Raw genomic sequence first — 19,205 nt, 5'->3', positions numbered from 1 at the left:
AAATCTTAATAACAGTTGTAAATCACATGATCCACCCTATACTGGGCACACACCATGCTTGAGGACCAAGCAACAGGTGAGAACAACTCCTATCAGTACCATTTAGGGCTACTTGGAGATCTTTCTAAAAGCACCTCTGACCCATCACTCTCAGGCTCTGAATAATCCTTAGTGGCTCCCTCTTGCCCAAGGCCACAAACTCAACTCCAGGGCTATCCTTTCAAAATCCAGCCTGATCTACCTTTCCAGCCTCTTCCTCATTCCTCTCAATCTGACCCACTCACCTTCTGACCATTCCCAGGTGTGCCTAAACCTGTAGATACAACATTCAACTAGGTGGAAAGTCCCTCTTTCCTTACTTAGCCTGACAAACTCTTTCCCGCAAGATCCTGCCTCCCAGGGTAGCTGGAGTCTCAGTCCTCTAAGCTTCCACAGCACTCACTACATCATACTGTCACATGGACAGATGTCCACCTCCTACAGGCTGGGAACCCCGAAATGGAGAAACTGCCTTCCATCTTGGGATCCTGACCATAGCTCAGATCCAGATCCAAGCTACTACCAGTGACACCCTGGGCAAGACACTTACCCTCTCCACCTCCAATTCCATAAGAAGGGAATGACAGACAACACCCACCACGGTGGGTTATCACCAGTGCTAATGAGTTAACCCATGGAAAGTGCCGTAAACTTAACCCAAGAAAAGTGTCTGGCACATAGTAAGCACTGGAGAATTGCTAGCGCTATAATTACTACTATTACTGTTATACCTGGAACACAGGAGGTGTTCAATACCTATGTGCTGAATAACTTGGAGCACTTCACAGTAAAACTGTTTGTAACATTGGGACAAAAGATTACCCCATTCCGGGTATCAGAGGCTGACATAAGATTAAGAAACGGCTCCCACGGTAAAAGTACCAGCTGAACTCACTGGCCCTGGAGGAAAAGCGCACTGCAGCGGGATGAGATAGTCTGTGCCAGCTGGATCTGCCCAGGCTGCCCACAGACCCAGTCTGCCCTCAGCCACCTGTCCAACCACCTGCCTGAGGAAGCCGTGTGCTAACACAGAGGGCTCACCTGCAGCAAAACCCAAAAGCAGTTTGCAACAGAAACCGCAATGGGAAAACAAAGGGTGCAACTTTACTCCTGCAGAAAGGAAATGCGTCTTTCTGCAGCTAATACTTCGCGTCTGGAGTTCTCCACCGAGAGTGAGATGCCAAGCGGGTGCGCAGCCAGGGACAGCCCCCCTCTCCCCGCTTTCCCGAGGAGGGAGAGAGACGGTCACGGGACCTGCCCTTTCCCGCACGAAAATCCACGCGAGGGGAAGGAAGAGCCCCACACCTGGGTCCAATCGGATTTCTCAGGGGCCACAGGTGAGTGCAGAGCACCCAGCGAGAAAGAGCCCGATCCGTCCTCAGAAATGTGCTGAACCCGGGTCTGGGAGCGCTCGCCGGCCGGACGCAGCCAGGAGTCCCCATTTCTGGTGCGCTCGCCCCCCAGCCTGCAGGCCTGTCCCTCCCGGTCCTCGCGGCACGGGGCTTCCTCGCGGCCCGCCCCGCCAAGCGCCCTGCCGGCCCGGCCCCGCGCGGCGCCCACCTGCTCCCCGGCCCGGGGTCCCCGCCGCCGCCCCGCCGGGAGGCGCGCTCAGCCCCGGGCGCCTGGTCCGTTACCCCGCGGAGCGCGCTCCGTCCGAGCAGCGGCGCCCGGCGGGACCCTAGGCCGGGCCGGGCCGGGCCTGGGCGGCTGCTCGGGCCGAACTGCGGGCCTCACGGGGCTGCCGCGGCGTGAGGGGCGCGCGCCCGGGCCGCCGCCGCGGGCTCACCTTCTGGCGGATCTGGCCCGACGTGGACACCTTGCGGATGAGCTTCTGCGGGGAGCCGGGCTCCGCCTCGGGCTCGCTGTCGGACGACTCCTCAGGCGGCGGCGGCGGAGGCGGCTGCGGCGGACCCGGCTGAGGGGCACCCGCCGCCGCCGCCATGCTGCCGGGCCAGCGCGCGCACAGCGGGCGGGGGCGGGGCCGGGGCCGGGGCCGAGCCGGGCTGGGGGGCGGGGCCCGGAGGGGCGGGGCCTGGACCGCTGTCTCCAGCTCCGCCCCTCCGCGCCCCCTGCCGGCCGCGCGCACAGCCGGCGGTGGCGCCCCTGCCGGGCGTCTCTTCGCCCCCACCGGTGGTGTCAGAACCACAGGTTTTAGCATCTGTTTCTTTTCTTCCTGGGACACAATTTGTATGGGGTTTTTTATTTTTGTGTTCACTCTTTTTCATCTTTAATGTTCCCCTTCAAGAATGTAAGTGACCTCCAGGCGGCTCGGGACTGTCTTTCTTGCCCTGCATCGTGTCTCCAGCATCTAAAGCAGCGTCTGGCATTTAGTAGTTAGTTGCACGACAAACAGTTCGAGGAGTGGGTGAATGCATGCATGAATGCAGGAAAGAAAGTACTTGGACAGGCCTGTGGGATGCCGGAACAGGGATACACAGTTCCATCCGAGAAGGCTTCCTGGAGAAAAAGATAAAGTGAGACGGAAAATGTGAGCAGGAGTTATCCCTAACCGGGGACCCCTGTTCCAGGCCAAGAGATGAGATTGTGCAAAGACCTGGAGGCAAGAAAGCACATATCTCTGGAAAAAAGGGAAACTGTAGCCTAAAGGAAGGAAAATACTTGAAGAGATGAGCCTGGGGGCGGGCAGGTCAGACTGGACCTTTGTAAACCTGATAAGGGGGTTGGTCTTTTAGGCTGAGTCCTGAAGGCAACAGGAAGCCCTTGAGCCATCTCGACCCTGGGCGGGGCTAAGTCACAAAGCTGAGGACTGTGATCCAGGCTTTGAAGCAATCGAGGCAGGTGGCTGCCCTGGATTACTGGGAGGGGCTGGGGAGACAGAGAAGTGGACTTCAGAGGGTAGCTGGAGGAGAGGCAGAGGCAATTTGGGATAAGCCCCTCCTTCCCAGCTAAGACAACTGGAGGAGAGGGAATGAAATTGGAGGTGAGTTTTTGCTGCCCTATGGGACATCCAGGTGGAGAAGGGTTTGGTGCCACCTGAGAAGGGCAAATCCTCTTTAAAGACCCTATCTCCAAATACAGCCACATTCTGAGGTACTAAGGGGCTGCACAATTTTCCCCTTGCCCTTTCAAAGGGCTGCTCCTAGAGACACAGTGGCTCCTGTCCTGCCTGCGGGTCAGCACACTCTGGCCCCCACTGCACTGGGCAATGCTTTCCAGAGGCAAAATAAGTGAGACACCCACCCCCAGGGGCCACAGAGGAGCATCTGGTGTGGGGACATGGCCAGGGGAATGGATACACTGCCAGGACAGAGTATATCAGGGCCTAATGCAGGAACACTCTGGGACACGCTGGAGACCCCTGGTGAACCCAGCTGTGCAGCCCAGTGCTGTAGCCACTAGCCACATGTGGCTACTTCAATTTCAAGTTCAATTAATTAAAATTAAATTTTCAGTTCCTTGGTCACACTAGCCACATTTCAGCTGCATGTGGTTTAGCAGCTACCACACGGGACAGCACAAATATAGAAGATTTCCATCATCACAGAAAGTTCCGCAATGCAGGACAGTGACGGCTCCTGTATACTGCCCACCGGCCACACACCAGACACTTGACCAGCGACTCTAGTCCACACACATGTCCCCCAGAGCAAGCTTGATGGTCTCATTCTAGAGATGAAGACCTGAGGTTCAGATACGTCTCCCAAGGAATTCATGAGAGGCAGAATTTGAACTTGGACTATGTGATTCCCAAGTCCTTGACCCTTCAGGGTTAGGCCTCCCAGGAAGCTGAGGCTCGAAGGAGCTCAGAGGAAGAAAGAGGAGAGAAGGGTCTTGTTATGGGCTGACTTGTGTCCCCCCTCCCAACATTCATACGTTGAAGTCCTAATCCTCTAGTACCTAAGAATGTGGCCATATTTGGAGACAGGTAGGTAATCAAGTTAAGGAGGTAATCAAGTTAAAATGAGGTAATTTTAAGGAGGTAATCAAGTTAAAATGAGGCCATTAGGATGGGCCCTAATCCAATACAACTGGTGTCCTTACATCAATAAGAAGACATTTGGACGCAGACAGGCTCCAAGGGAAGACCATGTGAAGACACACAGAGAAGTCATCTGTGAGAAAAGGATAGAGGCCTCAGAAGAATCTGACCCTGCTGACACCTTGATCTCAGACTTCTAGTCTCCAGAATTGTGAGAAAATAAATTTCTGTTGTTTAGGCCCCCAGGTCTGTGGTACCTTGTTATGACAGCAAGGAGCTGGCTAATAAGGGCACAGAGGGGAGGGTGTCCTGCATCTCCATGGAGATTGGTGATTTTTGTATCAATTAATTACAATGTAGTGTGATACATAAGTGCAAAAATCTAAGGGTGTTATGGGGGAGGGACGGTACAGCAGGAGAAAGAGTTATAACTCTGCCGGAGGTGTCAGGGGAGCCTCTCCGGAGGACGGATTACCCCAGCCTGGTTTGGAGATTTGAACTGAAAGGCGAGGGGATGGAGGGAATTTTCCAGGAAAATACAAAAAGGCAGGAGACTACTAGGCGAGTTGGGAGGATGACAGGGATTTGCATTTGCTGCTGAGCCACTGGTCAGGTGGTGGGGAGTCTGGAAGGTAAGCTGCACCAGGACTCAAAGCAGCCTCTGTTTGACTCAGGAGCAAGGATGTTATCCTCTGGGCACCAGAGCCACTGAAGGGTTTTTGCAAAGCAGAGGAGGGTTCTATCCCTGGTCGGGGAACTAGATCCCGCATGCATGCCGCAAGAGTTCTCATGCCTCAACTAAGAGTCTGCATGCCACAACTAAAGATCCCATGTGCTGCAACTAAGACCTGGTGCAGCCAAAATAAATAAATAAATAAATATTTTAAAAAATAAAATAAAGTGACTTACCAATCCAGGCAATGCCGATTTGGGCCAGAACCAAGGAGGTAGTTGTGGAGGTGGAGAGAGGAGGTGACAGACAGAAGACGTAGTAGAGGGAAGAATAGGGACCAGGTGCTCCCTGGCAGGAGATTAGGGAGCGGGGCAAGTCGGAATGCCTCCCACATACGGGGCTTTCCAGGGAAGAACGCCCCACTGAGCACAGTAGGCCTAGAGGAGAAGATGAACTTGGTTTGGAGCAAACTGAGCTTGAGATGCCTGGGTGTGCTGTTGCCTATGCCCGTTAGATGCTCAGGGGATACCAGGGTTCCAGAATCCATCATTTTAGAGGCGAAAAGCCAAGGGCATGAACGTGAACGCAAGGGAGAGTTGGGAGGCAGAGATTGTGGCTGAATAGGAGTCTATTTGCAATTATGAAAAAGTACTAGAAATTGTCACAGCCAAGAGGAGCCTAAGGGAATGTGATGACTAAATGTCATGTGGGATCTTGGAACAGAAAAAGGACATTAGGTAAAAACTAAGGAAATCTGAATAAAGAATGGGCTTCAGTTTAATAATAATATGTAAATATTGATTCATTCAGTGTGGCAAATGCACCATCCTAATGTAAGATGTTAATAATTTAGAGGAAACTGGGTATGGGGGAACTCACTGTACTTTCTTTGCAACTTTTCTGTAAATCTGAAACTATTTGAAAATAAAAAGTATATTTTTAAAAAGAGTATTAGGCTTAGTAAGAACTATATTATGTTCTTAAATCAGAGGAACACAACTGCCATATTTTCTCTGATGAGCAAAGAAGCCTTTGTGTTCTCTGGTGGCTGCAGAGTACTGTTCCCTTGGAGACCACCCCCAAGGTGGCACGCCTGTAAGAGCACATTCACCCGTACCTCCTTATGCAATGAGTCACGCTGTGAATCATCTCTAACAATATGCTGCTCCCCGAGTTTACCCCACCTTAAGGGCATATCAAGGTGGCAGTAATAACACACTTCATATCCAACCTAATCTTTCTTCTCGACCTGTCAATGTAGAAGTGCACCTCCTGTCAAAAAGAACCACTTCACGTTAGAATAGATAAAGGATGCACTTGAAAACATGGGAATTATCTTATTTTATCCTGAACTGCGGTTATGATTGACATCTGGAGCAGGACATTGCTTTACTGTGTGCGACATGTAGTTCCCCTGGCCCCCAGGACCTGTGTCAACCAAATACCACCCCCATACATTTCCAAGTGCACCCAGCTTCCGCCCCCTCCCTGCCCACCCCCCAAGCATAAGTAAACTAAACCCTTAGGGTTGTGATATTAGACTGGGAGGCAAGCAGTGAAAAATGTTAAAGGAATAGGAAAACAGACGCTCTAAAAAGAAGTTATCTACACGTGATAAAATTGTAGAGAACTAAATACACACACACGAATACAAGTGAAAAGGGGGGAAATCTGAAAAAGATGGGTGGATTACAGCTACATGTGAATCTATAATTATCTCAATAATATTTTCAACTTAAAAAATAACTTAAGGGCAGCCATTGTTGAATCATAAATGCTCTGACAGCCCCCCCCCCCAGACTCTCATATACACATTCAGCAACAAAAGGTGAGCAAAGGAAATTCCCTGGCGGTCCAGTGGTTAGGACTCCGAGCTTCCACTGCAGAGGGCACGGGTTCAATCCCTAGTCAGGGAACCAAGATCCCGCATGCCACACAGTGTAGCCAAAAAAAAAAAAAAAAAAAAAAAAATGGTGAGCAAAGTTCTGGTTGTTATAGACTCAGGGAAACCAGAGTTTAAGTCTTGACTCCAACTCTCACTAGCTGTGTGACCTTGGGTAAGGTACATAACCTCTCTGAACTGCAGTTTCCTCATCTAACAAATGGGAAGCATGGTTGGAATGATTAGATGTAACAGGTGAAGTGCCTAGCACAAGGCAGGTGCCCAGTAAATAGCAGGGACCCCTACTTCTCCTTTGGTTGCAGGTTGCAGAACTTTGCCCCAAGTTCTCAGCTGCCGCTTTCTCCATGCAGCGCCCTCAGCTCCTTTGCACCCTGTTTCTCCCACTGCACCTACCTAGAAAACCCTGGGCTGCACATCCAACCTGCGCATGGGACGTCCTGCCTTCCGACGCCAGAGCAGACACAACGCCTCTAGTGCGCAGGCCCAGCCGAGCTGAGGTTCCATGTCCCGTTCGGGGCAGCGGCTGCTCACTTCCTGCTCACACCCGCACGTCCTTGTAGGGGCGGCCAGCTGCAGATCGTAAACTAGCCAGCACGCGAAAGCCAGGCGTTTTGGTACCAGAATAACCTGGAGGGCCAGGGCTGTCCTGACCTCTGCTCTCCAGGGACTGGCCTTCCAGCTCTTCTCTCTGGCTCTCACACCCGCACAAAGGTCCGACCTATTCCTGCCCACCCTGACTTAGGATATCCTGGGGTCAAGCAATGCAGGAACCAACTGGCTGATCCTCTCACCGGGCCCTGCCAGGCAGACTCCCAAGTCCCTGGCTTGCCCGGCATCTCGGGCGGGAGCCAACCACAGCCAACCTGTGGGCTTGTGGGGTAGGAGGGCAGCAGACGGGCTCAGATTCCCAGAGGAGCATGCCGCCCTCCCTGAGTATCCTGAGAGAGGGGTGTGGCTGGAGTGGAAGCCTGCCGATGGGGAAATCGTGTCTTACCCTGCAAACCCACAGCTTTTCGCCTGTATTTTTTTCTTAATTTTTTTTTGGCCGCATCACGCAGCATGCGGGATCTCAGTTCCCTGACCAGGGATGGAACCCGTGCCCCCTGCGCTGGAAGTGCAGAGTCTTAACCACCGGACAGCCAGGGAAGCCCCGTGCCTGTATTGTTATTATCAGTCTTCCTCCTCCAGAAATGAATCCTCACCCCTGTCAATATCAGAATGCCTCATATCCAACACTCGAGTTCAGACCTTGCTCTGTGTGTATGGGATCCTGTCCAAGGTTCCCAAGTGGAGCCTCCGGTCTAAACCCCAGTCCCCAGGACACAAACCAGCCTGGAATCCTGCTGAACAAACCCAGATGTGGGAGCCTTCATATGCACGGAACCCACACTGTGTCTGGCCCTCCGCCACTGCTGTTTGTCCTGGAGACCTGACCCCGAGTGTCCAGCCCACACATGCCCCCTCCCATTCACCCTTGTACCTCCTGTGAGCGGGTTAAACTGTACAGAACTCTCCAACCCCCTTTCATCCTATTCCCTTGAGACATGGACCAGAGCCTACACATCCCCCAAGCCCCTCCGTGGCCACCAAGAGAGCCATTCAGCCTCTCTGCCATCATTAGCAGGCCCCAGGGCCAGGGTACCATGGGCCAAGAAGGGGACTCTGCAAAGGACAGGGCCCTGGCATCACCTCCGTTACGTCTCCTCCTTTACTCCCAGACGTGAGCATCCTTTCCCCCAACCGCTTCTATGCCCAATCTGGATGAAGACAGTCTAAACAAGAAGTCTGTCTGATTCACAGTGAACCCCCTCTTCTGGGACAACCCATTCCCGGGGCTGGGCTCTGCCATTGTTGGCCCCAGGGCACTGATCCCCTGACCGAAGCTGGGCCAGATTCTCCTGCCCAGAAACGGCACACGGGAACCAGAGGCTCGGAGACTAGGAGCGTTTGGTTCTGAGCCACCACCTGGTGAATGGCCACCCCAGAGGGCAGGACCCTGAGTTCCTGGGCTGGGACCCCGAGCCTTCTCTGATTTCTACCCAGCCCAGGTGTGGCAACTGGAGATTCTTCCTTTAAGTCAGTTCTCTGAGCCACTCTGAGGTCCTTCCAATGCATTCCTTTTTTTCCCCTTTAAAACAGCCAACTCGCAGTTCATTGTTTGCATTCAATGGAAACAACCAACAGCCCAGAGCTCAAACAGGACTTGGACCCAAAAGTTAAATCAGAGATGAAGAGTGTTTTTACCCACATGTGTCCACTGCCCTGTTTCTCTTGGGAGGCTCTTTGGGTGCCCTGGAGCTAGGATTGCTCAGGTCATTAGACACACTGCTCCCCCTCCAAGTTTCCAGGGAAACAGCTTACCCCAGGGGTCCTGGAGAAAGCCCGAGACACACCAGGCCCCTTCAAGTGAGTGCATTGATTTCAGGATGCCTTCTCGCCTTGATGGGTCTCCTTTCTAGATGCTGCCCTCCCCCCTGCCCAGACTCAGGGCCCCTCAAGGCTGCAGCTTGCGTGCTGTTGACGTCACTCAGCTTCCCCAACAAGTCAGCCTGACTCACAACCAGGACAGAAGAGACAAACTTTATTTCTGTGAAGAAGACCCGCGCTTTGGTATTTAGCATAACTAAAGGGCTGACTGTGGGGCACTGCTACCATGCTGCTAACGACCCCATTTCCCGAGTCCTGAGCCGGCCTCTTCACTCAGCCACAGCCGCCTCCTGGTCTGTCTTCTCTTCCTTGACTTCTCTTCCATCTTTCAGATTTTGGCGAGCAAACTCCTCAAACACCAAATTTTCATCCTGAAAACTAAAATGAAACAAAGAACTTTGATCATGGCATGTTCTTTGAAGCTTTCAATGAGATCTTGAGGAAAACAAGATCCTTGGTCTCCCTTTTGCAACACAGGAACCGATCAAGATTTTCCTACGTGATGGAACACAGGACAATGCCGTTCTCCTCATAGTTTTTCAAGTAAAATCTCTTTAACAAACAAAAATCAGAGAAAATGAAGGAACCCACAGAGTAGACATACATGCCCGGAATAACCGTGTGTGTATATGTGAATGTGTGCGCGTGTATGCGTATGTGTGCGCGTGTGTGCGTGTGTGTATGCGTGTGTGCATGTCCTGGTACTAGAGAGCAAAAGGAAAGCCAGGCCCTGCGCCGGTATCAAGAGCATGGGGCGTGTATGGAAAGACCCAAAAAGGGGTTTGCGCTTGTCTTGTGCAGATCTCAGCCTATCAATAACCACTGTTGTGGTTGGACTGGCCCTTGTGGTTCCTGTTACGACTGCAAGATGCCCTTCAGCAACAACCATCCAGAAACTTTTAGAAAATAAAGGTTTATTACTTACAGAACCTGGAAATTACACAGCATATACCTGGGGCCACAGAGCGAGGTCGTGGGTAGCGAGGGAGAGCACACCGCACAGGCCTGGGGTTCTGCCTTTACTGGGGTTGGAGGTGGGGGCCTAGGGTTTCGAGGGCTCACTCTTTATTGGTGAATTTAAAACAGAAGAGCGGGAATTTAAAGTGCAGAAAGACAAAAAACAAGTGGCTCAAATGATCTGCTATTGAAATCAACCAAACTCTAAAACAAAGGAGAGGGAGAGCCGGCCTGGCTCTGATCGAGTCCGGTGGCTGGCAATGTGTTTATTCGAGTGGATGCCTCTTTGAAGAGGATGCCTCGGCAATCAAAGCTGAAGTCAGGCACTTGCATTACAAAAAAAGAAAAACCAAAAACAACTGTGAGGGGTCACATTAGGGCTGTGGAGAAGGAGGTCACAGAACGGGATAACACCAAGCAGGGCTCACCTTTTCTTGGTCTTATCTGTGAGCATGGAAGAAAGGAGAGAGAGATCTATTAGCATAAATCCTGTCTACCGGAAATTTTCTTCCTTTGTTAGGTCACTTTATAGGTGGAGGAATAAAAGGCCTAGATATATGCATTTCATGAGAATGGCGTGTAATTCCTGCTTCTTTGCCATTTCCCACTCGGAGGGCCTTTCTCCCTGCATTTTTAACCATCACTTCCTCTAAAAGTTGCCACCACAACCTTCACCTCCCCAGACGGAATCAGCCACAACCTCGCCTCTAGGACCCTTTCCCTGATTAGCCTCAGCCCCTCTGATGTTGTGCTTCTCCTTTCTAAGCCTTTCTCCCTATGTGCCCTTTGGACCCTGTCCAGATCAGAGTCCCCAGGAGCTGTTACAACCCAGACTTCCACAGTCCAGCTCTCTAGGGGTGAGTCCTGGGACTTGACATTGAACTAGTACTCCAGTGGGGGAAGGGGGTGACTAAAGCTTGAGAACCACTCCCTGGCCCCTCAGGGAGTTTGACTTCTCTCTTAACACATTGATCTTGGGGTAGGGGGCGGGGGCGGGGAGTGGGTTAGATTTTCACATATATTTTGCAGACCCAGGGTTATTGCTAATTCTTTGTGAGGTTTTCTGCTTTTTGTTTTTGTTTTTTTAAATTATTTTTTCTTATTTATTTATTTGGCAGCGTTGGGTCTTTGTTGCTACACACAGGCTTTCTCTAGTTGCGGCGAGCAGGGGCTACTCTTCGTGGTGAGGCACAGGCTTCTCATTGCGGTGGCTTCTCTTGTTGCGGAGCACGGGCTCTAGAGCGCAGGCTCAGTAGTTGTGGCGCACGGGCTTAGTTGCTCCGCGGTATGTGGGATCTTCCCGGACCAGGGATCAAACCTGTGTCCCCTGCACTGGCAGGCGGATTCCTAACCACTGCGCCACCAGGGAAGCCCCTTGTTTTTGTTTTTGTTTTTAGCTTTCTGCTGCCCACCTAGTAAAGTCCTAGTGTAATCGTCTCACCACCCACCATGGTGAGCCAGGAAGAACTAAGTGAGGCTACACAGCTCCAGAGGGTTTGGGGGAGCTTGTGGCGGGGCTGAGCCACTGCCCTTATCTCTTGTGCCTGTCTGGAAGGCAGTACCAGGAGGGAAGTGTCTGTGTGGGCTGCTAACCACAGGGGACCTACAGAGAGGCTGACTCATCAAAATGACCCTGGGCAAGAACCGTCCTGGACCCCCCCCCCAACCCTTGTATGTAATAAGTTCTGGTAGCATTTCTCCAGAACTTATTACATACAAATTACTTGGCCCCTGGCCCTGGCAGGGTTTCTTAACTCCAACTTATGCTTTCTCTGCTTAGCATCTACCCGTCTCAACTCGGGGCACCGGGGACCAGGCAGGTAAGATGTGAGCATGCATCTGTGAATGAAACTTGGGACTCATAAACCTCTGGAAATCAAAATTTTGAGGCCACGGTGTGATTTGTCCTTTCTCCCCAAAATCTCACAGTATAAAAGATCATTGGTTTAGCCTTGATGTTATGATATGTTCAACATGAGGGCCATAATGACTGGAACATGAAAATGTCATACCCAGAAAAGGAATCACTCCACTTCCCCCAAGTGAAGTCATAAAGTCTGTTCACGGGGCCAGAAAATGATCTGACACAAACTATGACATCTCCTCCGGTCATAGTTTTAAAATAGCCTTTTAGAATGTCCTTGAAAGGGACCAGAATGTGTCTCAATCTCACATAGTTAAAAATAGTATTTTAATGATACAAGCATAAATGAATAAAAAAAATATGGTTAGACTGTATTTTTCCCCCAAGGGAAGTTTTTGTCAAACTTCCAAAAGTTTTGAGTATTTGAATCTAAAATATTTGGAAGAGATACTTTGAGACAAAATAGTTTTGAGACAAAGCCAAAATGAATATGGGGCTCATTCTAATGTTTAAATGCCATTTCATTAAAAACACAGAAAAGCTCTTTATAAAATATAAGGAAAAAAACCCTGCTTGTTTATACCACTTTTACTTAAAATGTTCTTAATTACTATAAGTCGGGAGGGTTCTCATCCAGACAGGTCCGTTTTTCTTTCCTGCCAACTAAGCCACCTTAACACACAGAGAAGAATTTTTCCTCAGAATTTCTGAGATTGCACCTACATTATTTTTGCCGCTTCATTTATCCCTTTTAAAAGAGCTGTATTAAGATCTAATTCAAATATCATACAATTTACCTATTTACATGTACAGACCCATGGGTTTTAGTTTGCTCACAGAGCTGTACAACCATTACTTAATTTACTTTTAACATCCATACAAGAGCCAACGGATTTACAATTCAAAGGAGCCAAGGTATTAGGAACCCAGCCCGACCCTCTTTTCCAGTATTTTCTGTATTCTCATCATAACTGCCATTGTCAGAAACACTCATCATCTTCTAAATTCCTATTAATGCTTCCAAATGAAATGCAAAAGCCTCAGGCTGTCAAATTTACTTTTTTTTTTTTTTGTCAAATTTACTTTTCACTCAAATTTTATTTAAATCTAAATCCAGGTCTGGGGACTTCCCTGGGGGTCCAGCGGTTAAGACTCCGCACTACCAAAGCAGGTGGCCCGGGTTCGATCACCTGGTCAGGGAACTAGATACCGCATGCATGCCGCAACTAAAAGATCCCACATGCCGCAGCAAAGACCAGACGCAGCCAAATAAATAAATAAATTTTTTTTAAAAAAAAGAGAGAGTAGATCCTAAGACTTCTCATCACAAGGACAAAAACACTAAAAAAAAAAAAAAAAAAAAAGAATCCATGTCTGTTCACAGCAAAGCTTCTGCTTTTAAATCATTCCTGATAAAACCAAACGAGACAACCCGCACCCAAGCAGGGATGCTACGTCCTCCACACACTCACTGGAAGTGGACAAGCCACCTGGCCCAGGACCTAGTAGCCGAGCACTCATTTCTGGGAGGGGGGGCCCAGGCACTTGAAGGTGGCCTGGAACCTCGGCCACCTGGCCCTGCCTGTGCTCAGATATGCGGTCAAGGAAGACTAGCAGTGAGTACGTAATAAATCTGTGAGTGGTAAAGGACTAGAAAAAGGCAAGATAACGCGAGACTGACCTGGGTCCTCAGACTGGGGGTGCATGAGGCGGAACGGCACGTCAGCGGTCACTTCACTAGAAAGAAAGAAGGATGCAGAGCGGTGAGAACACGCACACAATTGTAAACGCACAGCCAAGAGCTGGGAGCTGGGGCTGCAGAGCTTCGTGAAAGGTCCCCAGGCCCCAGCTGAAAGAGGACTCAGTGAGAGTCAAAACAAAACAAAGCAGAAATCAGGAAGTGGCCAAGAAGGAATTTTAAATGTATCCCCTGGAATGCGGTCTAGAAACTCCACTTGCGAGAGGCTGAGGCGGCTAGGATTTTTAGGTCCCTCTTCCTCCTGGTTATTAGTTTCAGGGACATGATATTATGGGTAGAGAAGAGGTGAAATCCTGGAGAATAAGGATAGTTTTGAAAAATATCCTTTGCAAAATGTGACTACTTTTTACGTGTTAAACCTGTGCTAAGGCCGCACACAGTCCCTCTGCAGAGAGCAGAACAGGGATGAGCACGGTCTACCCAACTCCAGAGGCTAAAGGGCTTCGAGGCGACTTGGAATTTATATTAAAAAAGGAAGGCAACAGGGCTTCCCTGGTGGCGCAGTGGTTAAGAATCCGCCTGCCAATGCAGGGGACACGGGTTTGAGCCCTGGTCTGGGAAGAACCCACGTGCCACGGAGCAACTAAGCCTGTGCACCACAACTACTGAGCCCGCGTGCTACAACTACTGAAGCCCACACGCCTAGAGCCGGTGCTCTGCAACAAGAGAAGCCACCGCAGTGAGGAGCCCGTGCACCGCAACAAAGACCCAATACAGCCGAAAATAAATAAACAAATTTTTAAAAAAGGAAGGCAAGGAGTCAGGAAGGGGTGGAAGGGAAATCTAGGCACAGGAAGAATGGAAAGGGGTGTGGGAAACAAGGGTTACTCCTTGTTTCACCCAGGACCCATCACCTCCCGCCCTGGGGTTACTGCTTCGGTCAAAGCACTTCTGCTGCTAAGGTGCTCCTGGTGGACCCGAATATGGCTGGGGTCTAGGAGAGAAGGCACAGCCTGGGCTCCATGTGAGGGGAGGTGATAAGAGTCGGTGAAGGAATATGTAAGGTCAGTGCCTGCCTCAGACTTGTCTTACCTGCTGCCTCTTTGTGCATGATTTAAATGGCTGCTCTCACTAATCACAATCGCCCACAGGTGGAAACAACCCAAATGTCCACCAACCAAAACGTGGTCCATCCATACCATGGAGTATTTCTCAGCCATAAGAAGGAATGAAGTGCTGACACGTGCTACAACATGGACCTTGCAGACATGATGTCAAGGGAAGAAACCAGCCACAAAAGCACAAATATTGCCTGATTCCATTCATATAACATGTCCAGATTAGGCAAATCTACAGAGCTAGCAAGCAGGTTAGTGGTTGCCAGGGATGAGGGAGAGGGGAGAATGGGAGAGACGGCATAATAGGTAAGGGGTTTCCTTTTGGGATGGGAAAAGTGTACAGGAGCTAGAGAGTGGTGACAGTGGCACAACACTGTGAATGTCCCTGATGCCACTGAACTGTACACTTTTAAAAGGGTAAAATGGTAAACTTCACGTTATGTATATTTTCCCCCTCCCCCCCCCCCCCACACACACGGGCAGCTGCAAGGAGTGTGCCAGTTTTCTGAGTGTGTGTGTATGTGTGTGTCCTCGCCCAGGTGCAGGTCCAGCTACGGTCTCAAAGTAACATCCCCAACCTCACACCAAGGTCTGCAGGGTGTTAGGGGCATCATCTCCTAAAACCTCTGAGCATGACAGCCGGGAAACCAGACTTCACTGTCACTGTTCTGAAGCCCCGGTTTGTCCCCTTTGATATCTTGGAATCAAGCAGAGAATCAAGCAGAGAAGGAAGATGAAGGGGTTTACCTGGAGGTGAGGTCTCCCAGGAGGCTAGGAAACACAAAAGTAAACAGGGCTGTGGTGACTCTCCACAGTGGTAACACAACCTTACTTGTCGTTATTCAGAGGCTGGACACGTGCCCGCCATGTTCCTCACTCACAACTTTCAGGATCTTCGCACCCCTAACAGCCAACTCAGCTATTCCTCTCTACTTGTGATTTCATCTCTTTCTCAAGTGGGTTAGTTAAAAAGAGGAATTACATAGGTTCAAGCCCTAATGTTCAAGAATAAACCTCGGTCCAGAATTTCTCTCTGGGCCACAAAGGTCACTGTGAACTACCTGCTGATCACTTACCTTGACTGCTGCACTCAACCCTGTTTTAGATCCTCTCAGAGAAGATGAAAGAAAACACTATACGCTTTGAGAAACACAGCTACACACACTGTGTTAACGAAATTTGCAGAATCAACCCATGTTCTACTTTGTTGCCCCAACCAAAATTTGGGGAACTCTTCACCTACTGAGCCCTATGGAATATACACATGGATTTGCTTTGATGGCTGAACTACCGAAGGCTGATCAAGGTAAAAGGCCAGAGCCTCTGGCAATGGAATTTGAAAAGGAAAATGAGACGTTGAGTTTTTCCCTTCTGATAAGATTTTTAAATGGAAAGAAATTTGATTTCAAAAAAGATGGGAAACCATTTCCTCAGAACTCTGAGACAGTCATGCTCTTGTATGAAAAGGAGACTCCCCAGTCCTGTGACTGCTCGCTGGGGAGGAAAGGCAGGCCCTTTCCATCATGGATGGATGCCTCCTGAGAGGCAGGTGAACCAGGATGCCCTGCGAGTTCATTTCACAGCCGCCAGTCTTTTCCAAAGTACAATCAGACGCTCAACTGATTCTCCTGTTTTATATCAGCTTCCATATGTGAGCACAGGCACACCCATTTTTGCCAAGTGGTAACAATAGTGCACGTGTTTCGTAGTCTGCTTTTCTACCTTTTCCCCCGTAATGTTATATCAGGTAGAATTGTGAAACTAGACACATAGAGTCTCTCTAAAACTCTGCTATGTAATCGATAGAATTTGTGGACTTTTCTTGCTTTCTGTCTCCCAGTCACTCAGGAATGAAACCATTCAGACTACTGACGGCCAAGATAGAGCAGGCAGAGTGCTAGAGCTGGACACTCACCCTGACACCGTGAGCTTCACCTTGATCTGGTAAGACACCAGGATCCCCATGACGGTCTTGTCGATGCCCTCCTTTATGCTGCTCAAACAGAAAAGAAAAACAGAAGAATGCAGGGAGGGGAGAAGCGGGAAGCAAAAACCGGGTGAATCAACCCCACCTCTCCCCACTGCGTCATCCAGGCTCTGCTGTGTCCTCACTGTCTGGGGCGCTGGAAGGCAGCCCTGACGCTGGGTGAAAGGGGGGCTCGGGATTCGGGGTGGGCTTTGCTCTGCCATTAACTGACCCGGTGACCTTGGCTGAAGCTCTCATTCTGGTGGAACCTCAATTTCCTTATCTGTGAAATGAGTATAAATTCACCTTCCTCACAAAAGCATGGAGAGACTGGCATGTTTATAAAATACTCCATGAACCACAAAAGATCTTTACAAACACAGTGCGCCGCTGTGGATGTCGTGATTCCTTTGCCCTCGAGTTCACGGATCTAGGGCATCAATCTCCCTGCTCGGCCCTCTCCCAGAGCATCACAGATGTGCTTTAGAATCTAACACACCAACTGGCAAATCAACCTCAGAAAATCCTTTGACTCCCAAGATCCTGCTTTCTGCCCAACGTTCGCTGACCCCGCTGTTCGTCTCGGAGCTACGGGGGCAGGGAGGGCAAACGCGAGAGCTCTTCTCGATGGCATTGCCTGGAGCTGATCGCTGGGGCCTTGGAACACACAGGGGTGGAGGGGGAGATGGCAGCGAAGGGCCCGAGCCTGGGTGGCAGCTCCTACCCCAAACCCTCAGGGCTCACCAGCAGACACACCGCTGGGAATGGAAGCCCCGGAGGATGGTGAGGAGTGACAGGGCTATTTGACGTAGAAGCTTCGTTCTAGTTTTTACTAGATCTGCTGGCTCAGTTCGGCCATGGTTCTCTGAGCAGGGTCAGCATATCAGTGCTTATTTTCATTTAAATTGAACTGACCTCTGTAGCCCTCAGGACCTCCTGTTTTTACCTTTCCTGATGGAAATGCATAAACAACCTTTCCATCATTCATGGAGCCAGCTGGGGCACTCAGTTCGTATGCTCAGGGCTCTACACTAGCTAATGATAATTTTGAAGGTAATAGCTGACATTTCTGGAGCACTTACTGTGTGCCAGGCACCACATTTTACATGGACTGTCTCACATAACCCTCAAAACCTCTCTCTGAGGAGCTGTCGCTCCCACACTTTACAGACGGGAAAACTGAGGTTCTCCAGACAGCTCCAGTTATCTGCCCAGAGTGGCCCAGACAGCAAGCAGGGGTGTTGGGGCTCAGCACAAGGTCCAGAGCTGTAGCCACTGTGTCACACCAGGGGTGGGAGTGGGGTCCCTGCTTGGGGCCCCGAGCACGCGCTTTGCCACCAGGCTGCGTGTGCAGGCCGCGAGCCCAGGGCTGGGACGAGGAGGGGGCGTAGACCAGCGCCACCGCAGCACTGAGTCTCGGGGCTCACATGGTGCTAGAGGCAAGGTTCGTGTCCTCGTGCTTGATTTTCCCGTCCAGGGCGATGCCCTTTTTCTCGAGGTTGTTAGCCAGCAAGGGCAGCAGGGTCAGCGTCGTGGTCAAGGTGCTGTTTGGTGGTACCTTTTCCCTGCAGGAAGAGACACAGAGAGCAGATTTAGCTGGCTGCTCTTACAGCCTTGAAGCCACCTTCGCCCCCACGAGACCCTGTGTGCCGTCAAGCATCTTCTAGAACCCACGTTCCCTGCGACTCATGGGAAAGACAGTCCAGGTGCCTGTGCCTTTGCCTTGTGAGAAGAACGGCATTAGTGACGTCTCAAAACAGGCTGGCAGCAACGTTAGAACGTTTCTCAAGTCCCTCAGCCTGTTCTGATTGCTGAATTTCTAGAATGTCTTGTGGGGTGAAGTGAGACTGGCCCAAGAGTCAGGGACCACACCCAGTCTCCTCCTGAGGCTTCGTGAACCACGCAGTGGGCTGCAGGGCCAACTGGCCAGTGCCAGCAACAAGCCCAGGCTGGGAGTCGTCACTGTTGGGAGGTTTCAGCGTGTGCCCAGGGAGGAGGGGCGCGAGAAGGGCCGGGTCCTCCACTGTGGGCTGTTCAGACTGGGCGGCTCTGTGGACCTGGGTGCAGCTGGGGGCAGAGCAGCGCGGTCTCCCCAGGCCGGGCAGCATCCCGGCTCACCGAACAGCATCTGAGGCTGGAGAGTTGGCTCTGCCACTCACCCACATGCTGACCCCTGGCCTGTGCCAACAGCCGCCATGCAGCTGCCTGCCCTCTCCGACCCCAGAGCCCAGGCGAGCCGTGTCCGTGCTCCTGGCACACCCTCTGTCCTTGTGCCCAGCCAGGAGAAGGCAGGGCCCTGAAAACACTGTCCAGGAGCCAGCCTCGGGCCCTTTCCCCAGCCTGCTCTGTAACAGACGGGGAGTCCCACTGCCACCCTCGGAACGGGTCCCCTCCTCCATCTCCCTGGGGAGTTGAAGGCGGCTGTGTCTTCTCTGGCCTCCAAGTGCACACAGGAGGCTCCCGGGCATGCAGAAGCCTGCTTGAGCCCAAGGTGGCCCACATCCCTGCATCTGGGCCCTGGTAGAACTTCTCTTAATGAGCTTAGTTTGGGCAGCAGAGTGACAGAAGCACAAATTACACTGGAAAGGTAGTTGTAGTAGGAAGGGGCCCCTGGGATGG

The 19,205-nt window shown here is 51.0% G+C and overlaps 1 protein-coding gene across 1 annotated transcript in view; it reads right to left on the bottom strand.

Moving 5' to 3' along the window:
* Positions 1-9,251: 9,251 nt before the first annotated feature.
* SAG (S-antigen visual arrestin) overlaps positions 9,252-19,205 on the bottom strand; it is a gene marked incomplete at both ends in the record, with an annotated part of 30,320 nt that continues 20,366 nt past the window's right edge. The window contains 6 exons of the mRNA XM_082841249.1: positions 9,252-9,360; positions 10,368-10,383; positions 13,485-13,540; positions 15,368-15,391; positions 16,536-16,613; positions 18,014-18,151. Of these exons, the coding sequence (XP_082697375.1) occupies positions 9,252-9,360; positions 10,368-10,383; positions 13,485-13,540; positions 15,368-15,391; positions 16,536-16,613; positions 18,014-18,151 (421 nt within the window). The remainder of the gene's footprint in view (positions 9,361-10,367; positions 10,384-13,484; positions 13,541-15,367; positions 15,392-16,535; positions 16,614-18,013; positions 18,152-19,205) is intronic.

This window comes from Leucopleurus acutus (genome assembly GCF_964270905.1).
Source record: "Leucopleurus acutus genome assembly, chromosome: 6".
Lineage (NCBI taxonomy): Eukaryota > Metazoa > Chordata > Mammalia > Artiodactyla > Delphinidae > Leucopleurus > Leucopleurus acutus.
The sequence above is the reverse complement of the archived record's forward strand: the minus strand, read 5'-3'. Positions and strand labels throughout refer to the sequence as shown.